This window comes from Asparagus officinalis, chromosome 7 (assembly GCF_001876935.1).
Source record: "Asparagus officinalis chromosome 7, Aspof.V1, whole genome shotgun sequence".
In the NCBI taxonomy this organism is placed as follows: domain Eukaryota; kingdom Viridiplantae; phylum Streptophyta; class Magnoliopsida; order Asparagales; family Asparagaceae; genus Asparagus; species Asparagus officinalis.
In genome coordinates, this window is record NC_033800.1 from 24,909,431 (window position 1) to 24,928,419 (window position 18,989).

General features: G+C 33.6%; 1 protein-coding gene and 1 long non-coding RNA gene across 4 annotated transcripts in view; one reads left to right on the forward strand and one right to left on the reverse strand.

Moving 5' to 3' along the window:
• Positions 1,082-18,989, reverse strand: part of LOC109848391 — a 20,917-nt gene continuing 3,009 nt past the window's right edge. The window contains exons 3-4 of one of the 2 annotated variants that reach the window (XR_002248779.1): positions 1,628-1,854; positions 1,082-1,428 (exon numbers count right to left, since the gene is read on the reverse strand). This is a non-coding gene — a long non-coding RNA (uncharacterized LOC109848391). Of the gene's footprint in view, positions 1,429-1,627; positions 1,855-5,298; positions 5,382-18,989 lie in introns of those variants that run through there. The other variant, XR_002248780.1, reaches the window with a different exon arrangement.
• LOC109848388 lies at positions 2,053-8,570 on the forward strand. Of its 2 annotated transcripts, XM_020417854.1 has the most exons (4): positions 2,053-3,800; positions 3,941-5,041; positions 5,117-5,328; positions 7,913-8,570. In XM_020417854.1, the coding sequence occupies exons 1-4, from the start codon at positions 3,080-3,082 to the stop codon at positions 8,330-8,332; spliced, it is 2,454 nt and encodes an 817-aa protein (XP_020273443.1). In that variant the 5' UTR covers positions 2,053-3,079; the 3' UTR covers positions 8,333-8,570. The 2 variants fall into 2 exon arrangements, with proteins under 2 accessions (XP_020273443.1, XP_020273442.1); XM_020417853.1 differs by having other exon boundaries at positions 3,941-5,328.

The following is an 18,989-nucleotide window of genomic DNA, read 5'->3' on the forward strand; positions in this document are numbered from 1 at the left end:
GTTGAATAAAAGAATGAAAAGGTGCTGTGCTAACCAGTGTCTCATTGATGAATGAATTTTTTTTTTTTTTTTGGATTCAAATTCACCTCTTCATTGCATTTGTCACTGTTCTTTTATTAACAGCTTCTAATATGAATCCTGGTCTGAGAATTTGGAACCTCTTCAGCTTGATAATGAATGTACACTTGAAACCTCGTCGAAGAAATTACAAGGTCATGCAATATCTACCTGATGATCGTCCAACGATATACGTAAATATATGTTTCTTTTTCATATATATAAAAATTTTGGCTTTATGATCCCAAAATTAGGGGTGCATGTTTTTTAGTGAATGTTAAGAAAAAATAGGCGTCGAGCATGTGTATGGGTGTATCTACGATAGATCATTAATATAGTTGAACTTATGAATCTTCTTTTCATTTATACAATCTTTTCAATTCAGAATTAGGATATATTGGGAAGCATGTTAATTTGGCTCTACAAGATCTTTTTTTGATAAGTAATGATAGCAATCATCTGTTAGAGTGAGGAAAATATCTAAACTATAAATATTAATTAAATTACTAGGCAAATAATTTTAGAATCATAACCTTTTATAAAAAAATTTAAGGGGTAACTAGCAGTAAACCATAATGATGCATCCAAAAAAAAATAAAAAATAAAATAGAATATTTATCCAATTTAAGAAGACTCCTCCTAAGTCTCCTTTGAATCCTTTGAAAAGGAGACATCACTGTTTTATATTTTCCACGACTTAACTGAACCCTTTCCAATTATATTTTCCACGACTTAACTGATTTATGATCAGATTTTTCATCAACACTCATAGCTGCCAACATACCAAGATTTTCCGCAGTTAACAGGCTTTGGTATCAATATATCCTAATGAAAACTGTTCACGGAAACTGTTAACAATCAGCGGAACATTACGGAACAAAAATGTCCAGCTCACAAGCTCCAGAATGGAGACAGAGCACTCAATGCATCTTTGCAATTATCTCTGTATAATTTCCCAAATGCTCACCATGAACCCCTGTAAGTGATTTTGTAGAAAAGTCAATTTAATATCACTATCCTGGGCAGAAGTCAGTCAGGTCAAGTTAATACACACGAGAACCATCTCTGATCGAGGCAGGCACTTGGGTCCATGCCAGGACCCAACAATAGACATTAAAATTAGCAGCTTACTTATTCATCATTGGGACTCCTCGGATCCAGTCTTCACCTCAAATTCTTACGAACTCATACCAAAGACCTAAGGCCAATTAAATCCAAGTTTACTATATACATAATTATTATGCCTTCGGATACTGTAGAGATACAAATCAACTTTATTACAGTTCGATTGAAAATTTCAGAGGCAAAAGGATGAAGCAAGGAACTGATCTGTAGACCGCTTCAAAACAATCTAGGGGAGAAATCCTTGGCCTAGAATAGGAACCAAAAAAAAAAAGAAGAAGATTTTAATAACTATAGAAAACCATCCAAATTCCATAGGGTCAGGTATTGAACAAAAAAAGATAAATCACTAGTAGGAAAGATACGTAGAGGCAATGGAGCATTATTCGTCGAGCGACACAAAATAAATATTTTCAAAGTGCAAGAGAGCAGAAACAAAGAAACGTACCTGCACATACATTACTTTAAATACCAGTAGAAAAGGTTGCGAAGAAAAGAAAGCATATTCCAGGTCAGTGACCACAAAAAATTGCTATTTGCCACATAGAGAACAAGACTCCGACTGGAGAACCAAGGAAAAGCCATGGATATCAATCTTCCCCATATTGCTTGTGTCACAAGAGTAAAACTTACGATGTTTTCGACAGGAAATCATAGATATCTTTCCTGCAGAAACTAGAGTCAAACACAGTAATATTAGAAGAAAAGGGTCATGGATTTCTTGATCAACTCAAAGCAGCAAGTACTCAAAGGAAGCAATAGGAAAAGATCAAGCTAGAGATCATCCAACAAAATCAAAAACCAAACTTGGTCTTCAGTATTTTTTAATTACTGAACTCCGTAGAAACAAAGTTAAACCAAAGACCCAACAAATTTCACAAAATTACGTCATCAAAATGTTCATAAACCGCACTCAAATTTACAGCATACTAACTGCATATCAGTATTAGGCTGAAAAAACATGTATTGAAAGCAATTCAGTAGTTCCTGAACACCCCGACCAGATTACCAACAAATCAGCCATAATTGCATCTGCAAATATTTCTTTCTACTATCTCGACGATTTTAACTTAGAACTCCATTGCCATGTACTTGTCGGCTTGCATTTGACATTGCATAAATTATTATGCTCATTACCTGCACTGAGTCATACACAGAAAATTTTCATGCCTTTAACATAACATTTAGCTTAAACATACAGTTTTCTGTCAGCAGAAACTGTCTTCCCATGGTCAGCTATAAAAAAACTCTCCGCAATTACAATCAACAGTATTCTAGTGGGTTGTTAAATGGAAGAATTCAATATTTTCTATAACCTTTCCTTCTAATAAGGGTCAACCTTGTAGTTAGTCAACAAAGGTCAATTTAAGCTGGTGAAACAGAAAATGAAGAGATCTGTTAGATTGTTAACCAACCTAACAGGCCAGGAACATAATGGATGGAGATGAGAGGAGAGGAGAGGAGAGGAGAGGAGACACGAAAAAAGGTCCCATCTCTATGATAAATGAATGAATAGAAATTAATAAAATAATGAGATGGGAGAGGTGAGAGTCTAAGGTTCTATCTATATGATGAAGTACAAGCATTTTCATAAAAGGAAACAAGACCATGACAGCAGGTAATCCATACAAGCCACTGGCTTCACTTTCCCGGATTTACGCTACGTTTCCAGCTTGTAAACTTGCTAAAATTTCCCAGCAATTATACCTCCAGATCAAACTATAATCCTTTCAGAGAGCGACCTTGACAGCTTCAAACAGAAGAAAGAATAGCTCAATGGTCCAAAATTGCCACCAATCAAAGTCACTTCTTCAAGTTACACATGCTGATACATTCAAGAAACCAAACAGATCCAATGATATCAAACATCCATAAATTTTCATACAGCATATGATGCAGTATGAATTCCAAGAATGAGAAACCAAACCATGGAAACAACCCAAGCATCCAACTAGAAATTATCCGCAATTCAGATGGAAGCAGCAGCAACCCTCCCAAAGATCGTTGGGGCTCCACCTTGTTCGAACCCCAAAGACAACAGAGCTATCAGACCCCCAGTAGTAGCAATGAGAGAAGCCAGAGCAGCAGCAAGAATGCCAATATCCCTGCACCCGAAAAGAAGTTGACCCTCTTCGCTCTCCACCTTGCAATCCTGGAAAAATCTGCCAGTGGCCTCGGAACTCTTGGCTTTATTTGGGCCACAGTTGTCCTTCTTGGTGGATACGCTTCAACACTTGAGAGCAAGGATTTCTGGATTGTAACTGTGATCCTTCTTATAGAAGCCACAAGGATCTTCAGCCGTAGCCATGAGATCGAGTGGCAGCACCAGTCAACCTCATGGTCCCTTGCCAGCGCGGGACGGTACAGTTTTCGAGCATTCATATCAAGTTCTCAGTTCTTTGCCCATGCCATCAAGGCCTTTTTCCAATCATGTTCTGTATTCCAATCAGATAACCACCGTAGCCGTGAAGTCACCCATGATCTCTGGATGGAAACTCCAGAATCCCAGAACCGAAACCTTCAAAACAAAAATGAAAGGACATGGAACTATTCTGACGTTCCCTTTCTACCCTATGTTGGCTGGGTCTTTCTTTCTAGAAATGTTAGCAATATCTTTTATTGGCTCCAACTCATTTCAGCTGCAGCATCTGCTGCTCTCTCCTTCTAGAAATGTTAGCAATATCTTTTATTGGCTCCAACTCATTTCAGCTGCAGCATCTGCTGCTCTCTCCTTGATGAGGCTCAGTCAGCAAGACTACAGGGCTCCAACTCATTTCAGCTGCAGCATCTGCTGCTCTCTCCTTGATGAGGCTCAGTCAGCAAGACTACATCAAAGATAGTGGATATACTGATACGAAGAACCTGAAGCCTGCTCTCAACATATTCTATGGGATGGCTCTGGCTGAAGCGCTGATGTTCTTAGTGGAGAAGGCTTACTGGAACTGGGAGATCAGTTACAAGATGCTGCTGGATAAAGTTTGCCAGGAGTGTGCACTTGGACCATCTGGAATGACATCCATCACGCGGTTCTTCTATGATTCATACTCAAGGTGTATTGAAGGCAGCATCTTTGATGGTCTTAGGATGGATCTGGTATCCTTTGCCGAGGAACTCCTAGATTCAGAGTACCGAGATGAGCAGCTTATTGGAGCTCGTATCCTTCATAAGTTTGTGACCAACGATCAATTTTCCAGTTACACCCTGCGAAAGATTGGAACATCAACAGAGGTCATTGAGAGGCTAATTGAGATTCTGAACTGGAAAAACCCACTGGAAGAGGAGATCAGAAGGTCCGCCACAGAGATCGTCTCAAAACTTGCAGGAAGAAAGCAGAATGCAATCCGAGTTGCTGAGATCCCAGGCGCAATTGAGTCAATATCATCCCTTCTGTATACAGGTCTACACTATGATTCAAGGCCACACGAGATTGGTCACAGGTTTGTTGTCGCGGACCAAACTGACTACGAGTTTTCGGTGTTCAACCTCTTGGGCTTGATGATACTTAAGAAGCTCGCTCGTGACCATGACAACTGCTGGAAGATTGGGAATGCTAGAGGACTCATGCCAAAGATCATAGACTTCACGAGCACGACCGAAAACCTGCTGAGGAATGACCTAGCACCAGAATCTCAGATAAAGATAGTGAAACGGTCACTAAAATTAATTAAGATCCTGGCGAGCACAACCGGCCAAACAGGGAAAATGTTAAGGAAGGAAATATCCGATATCGTATTCACTGTGAGCAATATTAGAGAGATCTTGCAATATGGAGAGAGCCATATGGTGCTACAAATGCTGGGAATCGAAATACTGAGCAACTTGGCGATGGATGAGGACGCCAGGGAGAGCATCGGGAGCACAGGTGGAGTGATTAGACTGCTACTTTCAATTTTCTTCATGCCACGTTTGACAGAGAAACAAAACTCTGTGTGCACAGAAGCCGGAGAGGCATTGACTATGCTGGCTTTTGAAAGCAGGAGAAACTGCAATCAGATAGTAATGGGGCCACAGGTCATGGAAAGGTTGGTTGATTCACTGAATGATCCGGTGCTCCAAGTCAATTCGGCCAGAATCCTCAGGAATTTGTGTGCTTATTCCGGGCCTGAATGTGTGAGTCACTTCACAGGAGTCGCAGCTGCTGTTCCTACTGTAAGTCTTTTTTTTAAGCTCAACTCTGTTTCTCCTATAGATATATTTGGTTCCTGCTTTCTTGCACTGATTAGACCAAGTAACAATGCTCGTATTGAGGAAGTCAGAAGATATAACAATAACCATGTACCCAGTGATACTTGAACATAATCTAATTTCAGGACAAACAAGCTAGATTAAAACAATACTGAAAAGGGTGCGTTGCTTCATCACATTTCAGTTAATGGAAAGACGGGATTCCGGATCAAAAAAGAACGAGTACAGTAAGTCCATCTGGATCTCAGTCTCTAGAGTGAACCAAAAGATGGATAGGTAAACAATACAGTAACAGGACTCCATTGATCTAGTTGTTTCTGAGCTATAAAAATAATAAAAATAATAATAATAAGGTATTAGGAACAGCCAGGAGATCATTTATGCATTAGTCAAACATACATCATCTACCTCCCATGAGGATGTTGACCTGCAACTTATACGTACATATGATTATTCATTTCATTCAGGCTGCATTTCATCATGGTATACATTACCAAACTGTAAGGTTGATACAGGAATCAAATGTGAAGTAGAATAATAATAATAAAATCATTAAAAGCTTATCTGGTTACACTCTGGAATGACAGGGGAGATGTCCGTGCTACAAGAAATGTGAAATTCCCAAAACAACAGAAGTCACAGAAGTCTTTCACAATGCTTCAAGTTCAATCAGTAAATGCCCACTTGGTATTTCAGAAGGATTTGTTTCAGCAGAGTCAATATCCAACACCTCATCATTACTTTCTTTCTTGTGATTTAGTAAAAAGATGATTCAAACATAGCACATTAGAGATGTCATTGACCTCTTGAGGTTGTATCTATGTCATCTGTGCCTATGCATTCAGAACACAATTAACACTTCTCACATAAGGTTCTAGTTCATATGCAAGTATTATACATAGATATCAGTGTTTTAAAAGCGAAAGGCGAGTTAAAGGAGATGAGTTCCTATGTTGCCTGAGATGAGAGACACCAAGAAACGCAATTGTCTGAGTGAACAAAGTCAATATTTCAACAATCTATAAAAGCTACAAACAATGTGCAATTAAACACAATATCAATGAATCATAATAAGACAAAATAACTACAATCGAAGTTTCGAAGTTACAAGACATAAATCATCTAACTAAATTAGTAAGTAACAATTAATAAATAGTAATACTTATTAATAACTACTAATGTAGACACCTAGGCAACAAAGTTTGAACTATCAAGTTTCATCTTGTTACATGGCCTCAAAATGATTTAGGTACTATACAACAGAATATAGTAAAATCAACAAAGGAAAAAAAAAACCAAAGAAGACACCTTTGCCTGACAACTTTTCTTTTGCACTCTAGAAAATTAAAAATAGAGGCAAACACATTTTGTGCCCAACCAACCTACCCTAGGCGATTGCCTGGCATGCTTGGGCAAGCACCTAAGGTGCCAAAAGATGCTTCCTTCAGTAACCTTCATCACCTGCTGACATGCAAGGTGCTAAGGTACAAAATCGCCTCACCTGAGCACTTGAGGCTCTAAGGCGTAACACTTTTACAACACTACAAGAACCTTAATCATGACCAAAGAAGATGTAATCAAGTGAATGTTTTCTCTTCGTCATATTCATCCTAGAATTTCACCTGTTCACCACTATAACACGCCAATACTTTCCCACAGCTATCTCCTCCACCTCAATCTTCCCCACATTTCCCTCCATCATTAATGTTTCGCTCCTAGTTGATAGGATTTTTCCATTAAGGATTGTCAATAATGTAATCACCAAATTTAGATGATAGGCTGTTGCATCTTTGTCCAGGGATAGCATTCTTTTCCTAATATCCTTTCTAATAGCATTTTTTTCCATCAAATCCAAGACATCCTTCATAGTCCAATTCTCTTTCACAGTCCAATTCTGTCCAGAACTTGCATTAGGATGCATTTCTCATGATTTAACTGAAAATAAAGTTTCTATTTTAAATATCCTCCAATCTGTTAATCTCACTTATTTCTCAGTTTGAACTTTTAAAAACAAATTGATTAATCAAATCAAGTAAATTACCTAGAACACCTCCCAAATATGGTAATCCCACTGGTTACACAACCATGTTTCGTGGCAGGCGGCAGCAAACTTTAAATTTGCTCCCATGTAACAGTATATTGTGTGTATTATTGTACTTATCAATCATGTCTTACCTTTATATGTATGTGTGTCCACTTTGTTCCTCCACCATTATCAAAATGCAAAATAAAAGAAATGATAGTGTATTCTTAACTAGATCATACACTAAAATGCTACTGTCATTTGTAAGTGTCTATTGTCATGTGATTTTTCAACAGAATATATGTAGTTAAATAACATAAGTAAGTTAAATAACATAAGTACCTGTCATATCATTGAGAAGGCATGCTATAAATTATTGACGACGACACTATGAGTTCTACCTTTAAATGTACCAGATAGGTAAGCTAAACTATAATTAATGGTTGAAGACTGTTCCATGTTCTATATAGATAACCTTGGAGATAAGAATTAAAAATCCCCTGATCCTCTTTTTTACTGCAATAGGTACTGCAAGGAATCATGAATGGAAAAGATAAACTTCTTGAGGTGTCACTGGGACTTGCGACACAAATGTTCATAGTGACAACTCGAACAGAATATGCTGAACAACTTGAAAGAGCAGGCATTACAGATGAGGACATTGCAAACCGGTTGGTACAAATACTGAGAATATACATCTACCCAGAAATTAAGGTTCCAAGAATAAGGAGGTTCTTGATCGAATTGGTAATATGGATGTTGAAGCTGCAGTCAAAGTATATACAGATATTCAAGAATCTACAGGCTGATGAGGCATTCAAGAGCATTGCGGAAACCACGTCAGAGCTTGAGAGCTTCAATTTTTTCTCTGGCAGTGTTGGCATGGGAAAGGACAACATAACTCTCTCCTCCCTTATAGATACAGCAGTAAATTTAATGGAATAAAGCTGAAATTGAGTGGCAATAATTGGTTTAACAGCACTAATCACATGTATGGAAATAACACCATAAAACACTGGAAAATTATAGAATATAGGCTGGGCTATGTAGTTTTCTATGTCTAAACAGAAAATAGTTTTCAAGTTGTTGTTACAGATTGTATATTTTCAGTTTATTGATTGGTTAAACCTCTAATAGCATAAAATTTTATAAATTAGTAGCTAAATGATGCATATTTCCTTATTCTGGAAACTCTTCCCAGTTGGTGAACAAATTACAGGTATTCCTAGCTGAATTGGTATCAAAGCCATGTTAGGCTAATTTTGTTCTTACGATTTATTTGTGTTTTGATTTATTTATACGAATGTAAATTATCTATATGTTCTTCCTTTTCTTTAGCTATGAACTTAGTTTTCTGGTCTATGGAACGTCACCAAAGTCACGTAGTGTAAAACCCAGTTGTTGCCAACTTAGTTAAAAGTCTACACATCTGTCAACGATCTACACTACCCTTTTAACACCATCTGGGCAACAACTGGGTTTTACACTATGCGACTTTGGTGACGTTCCATAGACCAGAAAACTAAGTTCATAGCTAAAGAAAAGGAAGAACATATAGACAATTTACATTCTTATAAATAAATCAAAACACAAATAAATCGTAAGAACAAAATTAGCCTAACATGGCTTTGATACCAATTCTAAACATGCATAAAATTGTAAAAAATTAAACAAAGGAAAGAACTTACAAAGTTCGGCTGCCCACTCTTAAGATAATTTATTCCTCCACAATCTTTATTTATAAAATATCTTACAAGAGAACTTCGCACACGGCAAATCCACACTGACTTTGAAATAAAAACTTAGACTGAAAAATAGCACACCTTACAACATATGTCTTCTCTCCTTATATTAGACTGGAAGAGAATAAAGCACAGACATAAAGTAAAAGACATCTGGCAGGACATCTTCTTTTCAAAAGTAGCTTTATAAAAGCTTGTCTTTGGAAAAAGCTTCTTTAAGAAAATAGAAATATAATGAGTGGCTCCCTGGGGTTCAACTCATAAAAGGAATTTAAATTCTTCTTTACCTTTAACTTTCTTTTCCTTTACCTTTAAGGTCAGTTGTCAGAATCTGATTCAGAATTCCCATGGCAGCTTTCCAAATATCTTCTTCTTCTTCTCCTTGTGCATCAGGCAAAGTAGTATCTTCACCGCAGGAGTCAAGACTTTTGCTAGATTGAGTCTCCATGTTATCAAAAGCTTTAAAAAACTGTCTTTTCATATGATCAAAACATTTCTGCTGAATTTCTGCTTCAGAGGCTTGCGGATATTTCCTTCTAATCATTTTGGCTAACTGAACCATTGGATTAACCTTCTGAATTTCTTGAGAAATAGTTTTTTCGAGAACAGTATTATTTCTCATTATAATTTCTTCAATAAGTTTAACTTGTTCTTCAATAATAATTCCACTCCACCATCTGCAGTAGTAATTCCTTTTAAGGATAGGCAAATATGAGTCATCCCAGTCTGACTCAAAAGTCCATGTCCAAATCCATGGAATCTCTATTTCAGAGAAGAAGTTGACAGCACACAATCCTTCGACAATATGATCATCGTCCATTTTAGAAATAATGGGATGAGATTCTACCCAATCAGAATATAATTTAGATACGGGTTCTGGAAGAATGTTTAATTCTGCACCATAAATTTTCCACCAATCATAAAACCATGATGGAATGCCCTTTTTAAGAGCTTATGGACAAAATTTAATCATCCAGGTATGCTTGTTTTTGGGATTTTGATATAAAAAGATATTATAAAATACCTAGTTATAATCCCAAAAATTGAAGAAGTATATCTCTTTAGAATTATGGGCTTTAACCAAAGGCAATTCTTGGTTTAGGTTTATAGCCCATTTTCGAGGTAGAATAACCTCTTTAATAATACACTTACTGAAATTTGGGGGAATATTTTTATTCTCAGATCCCCAGAAATGGATAATTTCCATTTCTTTTTGTATTATTAATGTTTGCATCCAAGATCTGGATTTTAATGACAATGTTGGATAATAATTGTTATTTAAATATCTCGCTCTGATATTTTTAGTATCATCCATGAGAGGAATATCCTCTTGTTCTAAGTATAGAACAGTTTCTGACATCCTTTTAGGTGTCCATTCTGTTTCTCGTTTTACTATGAGATTAAAAGGCTCAGGATTATTATCCTGACTTACTTTATTGATAAGACCTTTATAAAAGGCTTGAGACGGGCTTTGAGCTGGGCTTGAATAATTCTTTTTTGCAACAATTCTTCATGAACTAGATTCGGGAAGAAGAGAATCTTCAAAAGGTTCAATAGGACTATAAGCCTTCTGAATGTTCTGGGAATTATTTCTCCTGCCTCTTCCACTCCCTAAAGAGGGATTATACCACTTCATGGGCACCCTGTAAAAATTCACGGGTAAGAAAATCAGGTAAGAAGTTATTACTTCCTTTAATAAATTCAATTTTAAACTCGTACATAGCGAGTTCAGCTTGCCATCTAGTAAAAAAATTTTAGAAACAAGATTTTTAACATCTTTTTCTATAACGCTTTTAGCAGAACTACAATCAATTCATAGTAAAAATTCTTGATTGAGAATATCATCTCTGAATTTAGAGAGACATTTAATAATAGAAAGCATTTCTTTCTTAACAGTTGAATAATTAAATTGGGCTTTATCCCATTTACCAGAAGTAAATCTAACAAGCTGCTCTTTATTAGTAAGTTGAATAATTAAATTGGGCTTTATCCCATTTACCAGAAGTAAATCTAACAAGCTGCTCTTTATTAGTAGCAGGATCAATTTGTTTAATACATTTACCAGAAGTAAATCTAACAAGCTGCTCTTTATTAGTAGCAGGATCAATTTGTTTAATAATTCCTTCATAACCTATATTAGAGGCATCAGTTTCAACTATTTTACACCAATCAATATTTGTTAAATGAGTATAAGGTAAACATTTAACATTATTTTTAATTCTTTTAACAGCTTCAGTAAGCTGATCTGTCCAAGATTTTGCATTCTTTTTTAATCTACTATATAAAATAGTAGTGTCTTGGGTCAGATTTTTATAATAATCAGCAATATAGTTTAAAAAGCCTAAGAATCTTTGTAATTGTTTTGTATCAATTATGATATCAGGAAATTTAGAGGCAAATTCGATGTTTCTATCAATTGGAACTATAGTTCCTTTATGTATATTATGTCCTAAAAATCTAACTTGAGTCTGAAAAAGTTTCATCTTAGGAGCAGATACTGCTAAACCGTTTCTTATGGCTAAATTTCTAAAAACTTCTAAATGTTTAAAATGTTGGTCAAAGTTTTGAGAAAATATTAATATATCATCTATATATGATAAGATGAAATTTGTATAAGGAATAAAGATCACATTCATAATATTCTGAAATTCAGATGGGGCATTTTTTAAACCAAAAGGCATGACATTCCATTCATATTGTCCAAATGGAACAACAAAGGCAATTTTATATCTATCTTTTTCATTAATTTGTATTTGCTAATATCCTGACTTTAAATCGAATTTAGAAAATATTTTTGTATTATTAATGTGATTTAATAAATCCCTTTTATTAGGAATATGATACCTTATACATTTAAGAATGGCATTAAGGGGTTTATAATTTATGACAAGACGAGGTACTCCTCTTTCTTGTTCTGCAGCATTATTAACATAAAATGATGTACAGTTTCAAGGAGAATATGATTTTCTTATTAATTTTTTTCTATAAGAGAATTTATCTCATTTTTACATAATTTAAGATACTCATTATTCATCTGGCAATGCCTAGATTTAGTGATACGAGTCGCCGTGCGAGAACCGTTTGGTCACGGAATTACCAAAAGGTGGGTTGAGAAGAAGACAACTAAAACACAAGAACAATTCAGTATGACGAAGGAAAATACCTTCTCTAGATTATAAAGAACAAAAGATTACAATCTCTCCCTCACAATCTCACTAGAATCGAGAACAACCTCTCAATCCTCTCTAAACCCTAATACAATGATTAGAATCTCTCTCTGATCTAAGATCTCATAGATCCTCACAATCTAAACCCTAATCCTTTTGATTAGGATCTCACTTAGACCTAAAACCCTTTAGATCTACAACTTGGCCTCTCCTTCTTGTTTAGAACCCTAAACAATCCCTATTTATAGGGTTTACAACATGATGACAATCTGATAAATAACCAAACCAAACCCAAACAGGAAAATACGTAAACATAATCCTTAACGAATCTGGAAACCCCTGATGAGTCGACTCATGACCTCACATGAGTCGACTCGTAACTCATGGGTCGACTCATCAAATGATGAGTCGACTGGCCAGAGCCGAACTCACATGAGTCGACTCGTAACTCATGGGTCGACTCATCAAATGATGAGTCGACTGGCCAGAGCCGAATTGCCAACAGGGCTTAATTTCTTGAGTCGACTCAAACATACACATGAGTCGACTCATGAGGCTGAAAACTGAGGCTTCGAGTCTTTGATTCTTCGCCTCGCTCTACGCTTCATCATGTGCTCCGTCGTGTCGCTTCACACCACTATTCTCAAGATATTATGAGAATCACCTATCCTCAAGCTCCCATGAGGATCGCTTTTCCGAAGAGAAGATACACCCGTATCATTTAGTATGAATATCCTTTTTATTAAAACCGTCTATATATGGTAAGGAAACAATATGTTTCTTTCTTTCCCAAAAAGCATTGGGTATATTACTACATATTGTAATTTTAAATTTATTTTCTATTTGAGTTATTTTTTTTATTTTAATTTGTTCTTTAATTTGAACAAATAAAACTTCTTCTTTAAGAAAATTAATTTGATTTTCTTTAAGAATTACTTTGCTTACTTCGTTTAATAAACGAGTTTGAGGATCAAATATAAATTCAAAAATAATTTTATTATTTTTATAAGTAGCTTTAATACCTTGAATATCAACTTGGTTAATAGGAATTATTTGATGTAAAAAAGGAATCCCTAGTATAACATCTTGGGATAAATTTTTTAATAAAACACAAGGAATAGGAATACAAATTCTCTGGACACATATTTATGCATTTGATAATTTATACTTAACATCTAGTTTATTCCCATTAGCACTGCTAAATGTCTGGGTAGTAATTTCAAAAAAATTTGAAGGTACAATTCCTTCATTAATACAATTTAAGTCTGCACCACTATCAACCAGAGCTATAAGATCTGGTATAAACATTTGCTTAGATATGACTAGAGTAATTTTTATGTACCACTTTTGAGAGGTAACTTGTCTAAGGATTTGTAAAAAATCTGAACTTTCGATATCTTTTTCTTTATCAAAATTATCTTCTGATTGGACAAGAGATTTTTGATTTTCTTCTTGTTCATTAATTTTATTAAGAATATATTTAGTTTATTGTTTTAAATTTTTAACTTCTTTTTTAAGATCTTGAATTTCTTTATTTAGATTAGATAAAGAAAGAGGTTTAGACGTTAAAGTCTGACTTTTTTGTCTTTTTAAAACTTCAGACATATAATAAACATTTTCAATATTAGGTTTATCTATTTTTTCTTTTGCCTTTACGAGAGAATCTATGAGTTCTTTCTTTATGTCAAGAGATATGTCTTCTGAAATAATTTTAGTTATAAGATCATGATTTGAAGAAATCATATTAATGGATAAACCATTCATCTGAACTATTGCCTTCCAATAGTCAGCATTAGATTCACAACTATTAGCTGTGCATACACAAGGTGTTTCTTCGTTAGATTCTGATTTAGAGTAGGATGATTCATCCCTTTCAGATTCACTATTAATCATTATTTTATATAAAATCTTTTTAAGACCTTCATCTTCTAAAGCATCAATTTTATTTTTAGTATAACATTTATTGGCATAATGCCCTATTTTACCATATTTATATAAGTGGATTTCTTTTTTATCTTTCTTTGATTTAAAAGGTTTTCTATATTTATCCCTTTTTTCTTTTTTTCTCTTCTTTTAAAACTTTTTTCTTTTTCTTAAACAAAGAATGTTTTTTACTAGAAGTTTTTATTGGTTCTTTATCAACTCTATAAGGTTGATCAAAAGAGAATTGTTCACAAAATTCACCTAGTTCTTTTCTTTTAGTAAGTCTTTGAGACTTTAATTGGTTTTTTAATTTTAAATCATTACAAAGTACTAACCCTTCCTCGATACAGACATTTATTAAGTATCCATAAGGAAGATTTTCATATGGGATATAACCCCCTTGTTCATCTCTTATTTTATTTCTGACTCTGTCAGCAAAGAGAGTTGGTAATCCATCTATAAATTTGGATTTCCAGTGAGAGCTATTAGCATTATCAAGCATCATACTCTACTTAAATAAGTATCTTTATACCATCTAAAATGGGTTAAAGACGGACATCTAAAATTTTGTAATAGTGTCCTTATTCGTTCTCCATTATCTAGATATAATCCAAAAAAATGGTGAGTTATGGCTAACATTAAAGTATAAATTGCATCTTCTTGTTGTACACCATTAACTATTTTAGTCGCATTTAAAATTTCATTTCTGGCGTCAGAGGATAGATAATTATCCCACCATCCTTTAAGGATACCAGTAAAACCACAGGAAATATAAGAAGCAATTATTTTATCGGTATTACCGTTTTGTCTACAAACAGTAGAATACATAAGCATTCGATGCATAGTAGAATATATAAGAGAATCAGATACGCCATCTATATTCCATTCGTATATATTTCGACCATTATAATCAGTTTGAATATAAGCATCGTTTTCTTCAAATAAAACGTCAGGATGAGTAGGTCTTTTATAATAGTACATTTCTATCCTTTTTGAAGGATTTTTCATTTTATTTATTAATAAAAATTGATTTTCTAAAGTTAGTAATTCATTTTGATTTAATTCGTCTTCAGATGAATTATCTTGAAAGTTATTTATCTCTTCTTTTGAAGAACTTTTATCAGTAGAAATAACTGATGAAGTGGATGATAAAGTATTTAATTTTGAATTATTAAATTTTTTTGCTAACATTTCTATAATGTCAGAAGTTACTTCATCTCCTCTTTTAAACCCTGAAATATCTTTAGGTGGCTTAATAGTTGCTTTTTCACTATTAGTGATTGCTACTTTACTTTTTTCAACTATTTTAAGTAAAGGTATTATTTCATTAAATTTATTTATTAGTTTTTCTAAAGCATCTTCAATTCTTATTAATTGTTTTCCTACAACTTGAAGATATAAGTTGGTATAATTATGTTGCTTAATTATTTTATTTAACTCTTTTAGAGTTTCATCATTTGATTCATTTTGCTTTACAAAAGCATTTGTTTCTAAAACACTTGAATGAATACCAGATATTTTTAAAGCATCTGTTGGAGGATATATAGATCTTATATTCATACCAGTGGCAGATTTCCATTGTTTATAATGTTCCTCAATAACACTAATTTGATTTCTTTGATTTTGTATATAATACTTTAAAAACCAAGGAATAAAAAATTCTAATTTTTGATCGTTTTCTAAATCTTTATAATATTTATCTTTAAATTCTAGCTGTTTTTTTTTTAGAAAATCTTTTGAAGAACCATTTTCTAATTTCTTAATGTTTTTCTTCTTGAAATTCCTTATTAAGAAATTTTTTAATTTCTTTATTTTTTATAATATTCATATTAACCAGGCATTCTAAAACTTATTTTAGAGCTTGTAGGAGAATTTTTCTCCTTTTCTTTGTATAAAGCGTGAGGAATATGATTCTCAGAAATATTTATGCCTTTAACATCGTTGGTTCTATAAGAACATGATCTAGAAATTGACCTTCTAGAAGTACTAGTAACGTTAGATAGACTAATAGTTCGAGAAGGATTAAAAACAATTTCAACTTCTCCATCAACTGTTTGAGTTATTTGATCAATCTCTTGATTGATTATTGGTTGTGGTTGAACAGCGTTAGGTATAACCCAACTGTTAGGAAAATTTATTTCATCCCATTTAATTTGTCTGTTAATAGCAATATTAGATGATAAAACATTTGTTTTGACCAGCACCGTTTTTCCTAGTTTAGAATGAATTTTAGCTTTTGGAGCTAAAGAAATCAAGGTTTTATAATGAATTCTATAAATTATGGCTATAGTCTCAGATCCTGAGATAAAATTATAACCATGAGTTTTTATATTTAAGCTAACTGCCTCAAATATATTTGGGTCTGTTAAAGATAAACTTAAATTTGGATAGACATTAAAATAAACCGGTCCATTACATAGACTAGTTTTCATTATACCCATTAAAGATTGGGTCTAGTTTAAACATCTTGCATCTCTTAAACATGTTAATATAGATGCATTTAATCCTTGTAAAGTTAAAGGTCTAAAAGCGACTTGTATTAAGCCGATATGAATATAATTATATTTATCCATATAAGGATCAATATCAATAGGACTAAGCAATTGTAATGTTTGCTCATCACGATCTACAGTTGTAGTTCGTTCTAAAGTTTTAATAGTTATTAAGGATTTATAATCCAAAAAACCTATTTTATAAATATCCCTATTAGGGATAGCAGGAATCATCCATTTATTCAAAGCCTCTATTTCAGAGGTATATTCTGTACTTTAAGTATTTTTTACTCGTTTGTCCTTATTAAGGGTCTTACTTAAAGTAGAAGACGAGGGAATTAATTCAGACATATAAATCTTACAGATTTATTTGCGTAAGACAATCTATAAGGATATAAATTAACTATTTTTCTTTCTTTTCTTCAAAAATCAACTTAGTTAAAAGTCTACACGTCTGTCAACAATTTACACTACCCTTTTAACCCCATCTCGGCAACAACTGGGTTTTACACTATGCGACTTTGGTGACGTTCTATAGACCAGAAAACTAAGTTCATAGCTAAAGAAAAGGAAGAACATATAGATAATTTACATTCTTATAAATAAATCAAAAGACAAATAAATCGTAAGAACAAAATTAGCCTAACATGGCTCTGATACCAATTCTAAACATGCATAAAATTGTATGTTTAGAATTAAAAGAATTAAAAATAATGTTTACCTTGTACAGATCAGCATACTGAAGCTGTTAAAAGAATTAAAAATAATGTTAAATGTTTACCTTGTACTCATTTAACAAATGTTGATTGGTATAAAATAGTTGAAACTGATGCCTCTAATATAGGTTATGGAGGAATTATTAAACAAATTGATCCTGCTACTAATAAAGAGCAGCTTGTTAGATTTACTTCTGGTAAATGGGATAAATCCCAATTTAATTATTCAACTATTAAGAAAGAAATGCTTTCTATTATTAAATGTCTCTCTAAATTCAGAGATGATATTCTCAATCAAGAATTTTTACTACGAATTGATTATAGTTCTGCTAAAAGCGTTATAGAAAAAGATGTTAAAAATCTTGTTTCTAAACAAATTTTTACTAGATGGCAAGCTGAACTCGCTATGTAGGAGTTTAAAATTGAATTTATTAAAGGAAGTAATAACTTCTTACCTGATTTTCTTACCCGTGAATTTTTACAGGGTGCCCTATGAAGCGGTATAATCCCTCTTTAGGGAGGGGAAGAGGCAGGGGAAATAATTCCTAGAATATTCAGAGGGCTTATAGTCCTATTGAACCTTTTGAAGGTTCTCTTCTTCCTGAATCTAGTTCATGGAGAACTGTTGCAAAAAAGAATTATTCAAGCCCAGCTCAAAGCCCGTCTCAAACCTTTTATAAAGGTCTTGTCAATGAAGTAAGTCAGGATAATAATCCTGAGCCTTTTAATCTCATAGTAAAACGAGAAACAGAATGGACACCTAAAAGGATGTCAGAAACTGTTCTATACTTAGAACAAGAGGATATTCCTCTCATGAATGATACTAAAAATATCAGAGTGAGATATTTAAATGATAATTATTATCTAACATTGTCATTAAAATCTAGATCTTGGATGAAAACATTAATAATACAAAAAAATGGAAATTACCCATTTCTAGGGATCTGAGAATAAAAATATTCCCCTAAATTTTAGTAAGTGTATTATTAAAGAGGTTATTCTACCTCGGAAATGGGGTATAAACCCAAACCAAGAATTGCCTTTGGTTAAAGCCCAGAATTCTAAAGAGATATACTCCTTCATTATTGGGATTATAAGCAGGCATTTTATAATATCTTTTTATATGAAAATCCCAAAAACAAGCATACATGGATGATTAAACTTTGTCCAGAAGCTCTTAGAAAGGGCATTCCATCATGGTTTTATGATTGGTGGAAAATTTATGGTGCGGAATTAAATATTCTTCCAGAACTCATATCTAAATTATATTCTTGTTGGGTAGAATCTCATCCCATTATTTCCAAAATGGACGATGATCATATTATCGAAGGATTGTGTGTTGTCCACTTCTTCTCTGAAATAGAGATTCCATGGATTTGGACATGGACTTTTGAGTCAGACTAGGATGACTCACATTTGCCTATCCTTAAAAGGAATTACTGCTGCAGATGGTGGAGTGGAATTATTATTGAAGAAAAAGTTAAACTTATTGAAGAAATTATAATGAGAAATAATACTGTTCTCAAAAAAACTATTTCTCAGGAAATTCAGAAGGTTAATCC

Excerpts from the sequence above, each read along its gene's own strand:
- LOC109848388 (XM_020417853.1), top strand. The coding sequence starts at position 3,080 with ATGAATTCCAAGAATGAGAAACCAAACCATGGAAACAACCCAAGCATC. Across the intron at positions 3,801-3,940 it reads TGTTAGCAATATCTTTTATT|GGCTCCAACTCATTTCAGCT; the intron begins GGCTCCAACTCA and ends GCAAGACTACAG. Across the intron at positions 5,329-7,912 it reads TCGCAGCTGCTGTTCCTACT|GTACTGCAAGGAATCATGAA; the intron begins GTAAGTCTTTTT and ends TTACTGCAATAG.